The sequence below is a fragment of the Anopheles cruzii genome, unplaced genomic scaffold (assembly GCF_943734635.1).
Source record: "Anopheles cruzii unplaced genomic scaffold, idAnoCruzAS_RS32_06 scaffold04489_ctg1, whole genome shotgun sequence".
NCBI classification, from domain to species: domain Eukaryota; kingdom Metazoa; phylum Arthropoda; class Insecta; order Diptera; family Culicidae; genus Anopheles; species Anopheles cruzii.
Genome location: NW_026458074.1, coordinates 1 through 1,008, shown reverse-complemented (window position 1 = coordinate 1,008; position 1,008 = coordinate 1). Strand labels below are relative to the sequence as shown.

The 1,008-nt window shown below is 48.6% G+C and overlaps 1 protein-coding gene across 1 annotated transcript; it reads left to right on the top strand.

The window, feature by feature from the left end:
• Window positions 1-228: 228 nt before the first annotated feature.
• On the top strand, window positions 229-1,005 carry LOC128277187 (ovarian-specific serine/threonine-protein kinase Lok-like; the record flags this gene model as incomplete). The annotated part of the gene is given in 3 exon segments (XM_053015629.1): window positions 229-345; window positions 414-740; window positions 742-1,005. Coding segments are annotated over 3 exon segments (708 nt in total), but the record flags the coding sequence as incomplete, so codon positions are not given.
• Window positions 1,006-1,008: the final 3 nt, after the last annotated feature.

Genomic DNA, 1,008 nt, shown 5'->3' with positions numbered 1-1,008 from the left:
GCCCGAGTTACACATCGAACAGACTTAGACCTATAAAGCTGCCCGATCTTTGAGACGACGACTCAAGCTGGAACTCAGAACTGATGCGCAGTCGTCCGTCATCGGACATAATGACCCGTTGGCTCTCTGTCGTACGTATAATAATTTTTCGTCGCTTCTTGACCTTAATATTTCCCTCGATCAGTGTCGTGGTGATGATGCAACAGAACAGGATCTCCAGAATTTGCCATGAACTCCCAACAAACGCGGGAGGATCTCCCAACAAACGCGTCCACGAGCAGTGCTCTTGAACGACCCCCGCAGCGCGTGATGAACGAAGTGAACATAATGAAAAAACTGGATCACGTGCGTATCCTGTACGAAGTTTCTCCGTAAGCTTAACTTGCCTTCAATCGCATTATTCGTTTTCCTAGCCCTGTGTTATCAAGATGCACGATATCTTCGATAACCCGGATTCCGTCTGCATGGTGCTCGAGTACATGAGTGGCGATCTACTGTCGCGCATTGTCAAGCACAAGAAATTGTCCGAGAAGACGAACAAACTTTTCTTCCTTCAGATGTGCCACGCCGTGGGCTACCTGCACAAACAAGGAATAACACATCGTGATTTGAAACCGGACAACATTCTGCTGCTAGATGATCGAGAGCGCACGCTGCTGAAGCAACCTGACTTTGGGCTCAGCAAGTTCGTAGACAAAAACTCAATGATGCGCACACTCTGCGGCACGCCACTGTACGTGGGCACCGGAGATACTGCAGACCAATGGTAGCGGCAGTTACACGCGCAAGATAGATATCTGGAGCATGGGCGTTGTTCTCTTTACGATGTTGAGCGGTAATGTGCCGTTTTCCGACCATTTTGGAAGCCCGGTGGTTGAACAGATTAAGCACAGCAAGTTCTCCATGCGCCCATCAACAGCGTGGAAGGGAGTTTCGTCGGAAGCCAAAAAACTTATTTTCAAAATTTTAAACGTTAACGCGAAGCAACGTCCATCAATCGAGGATCTC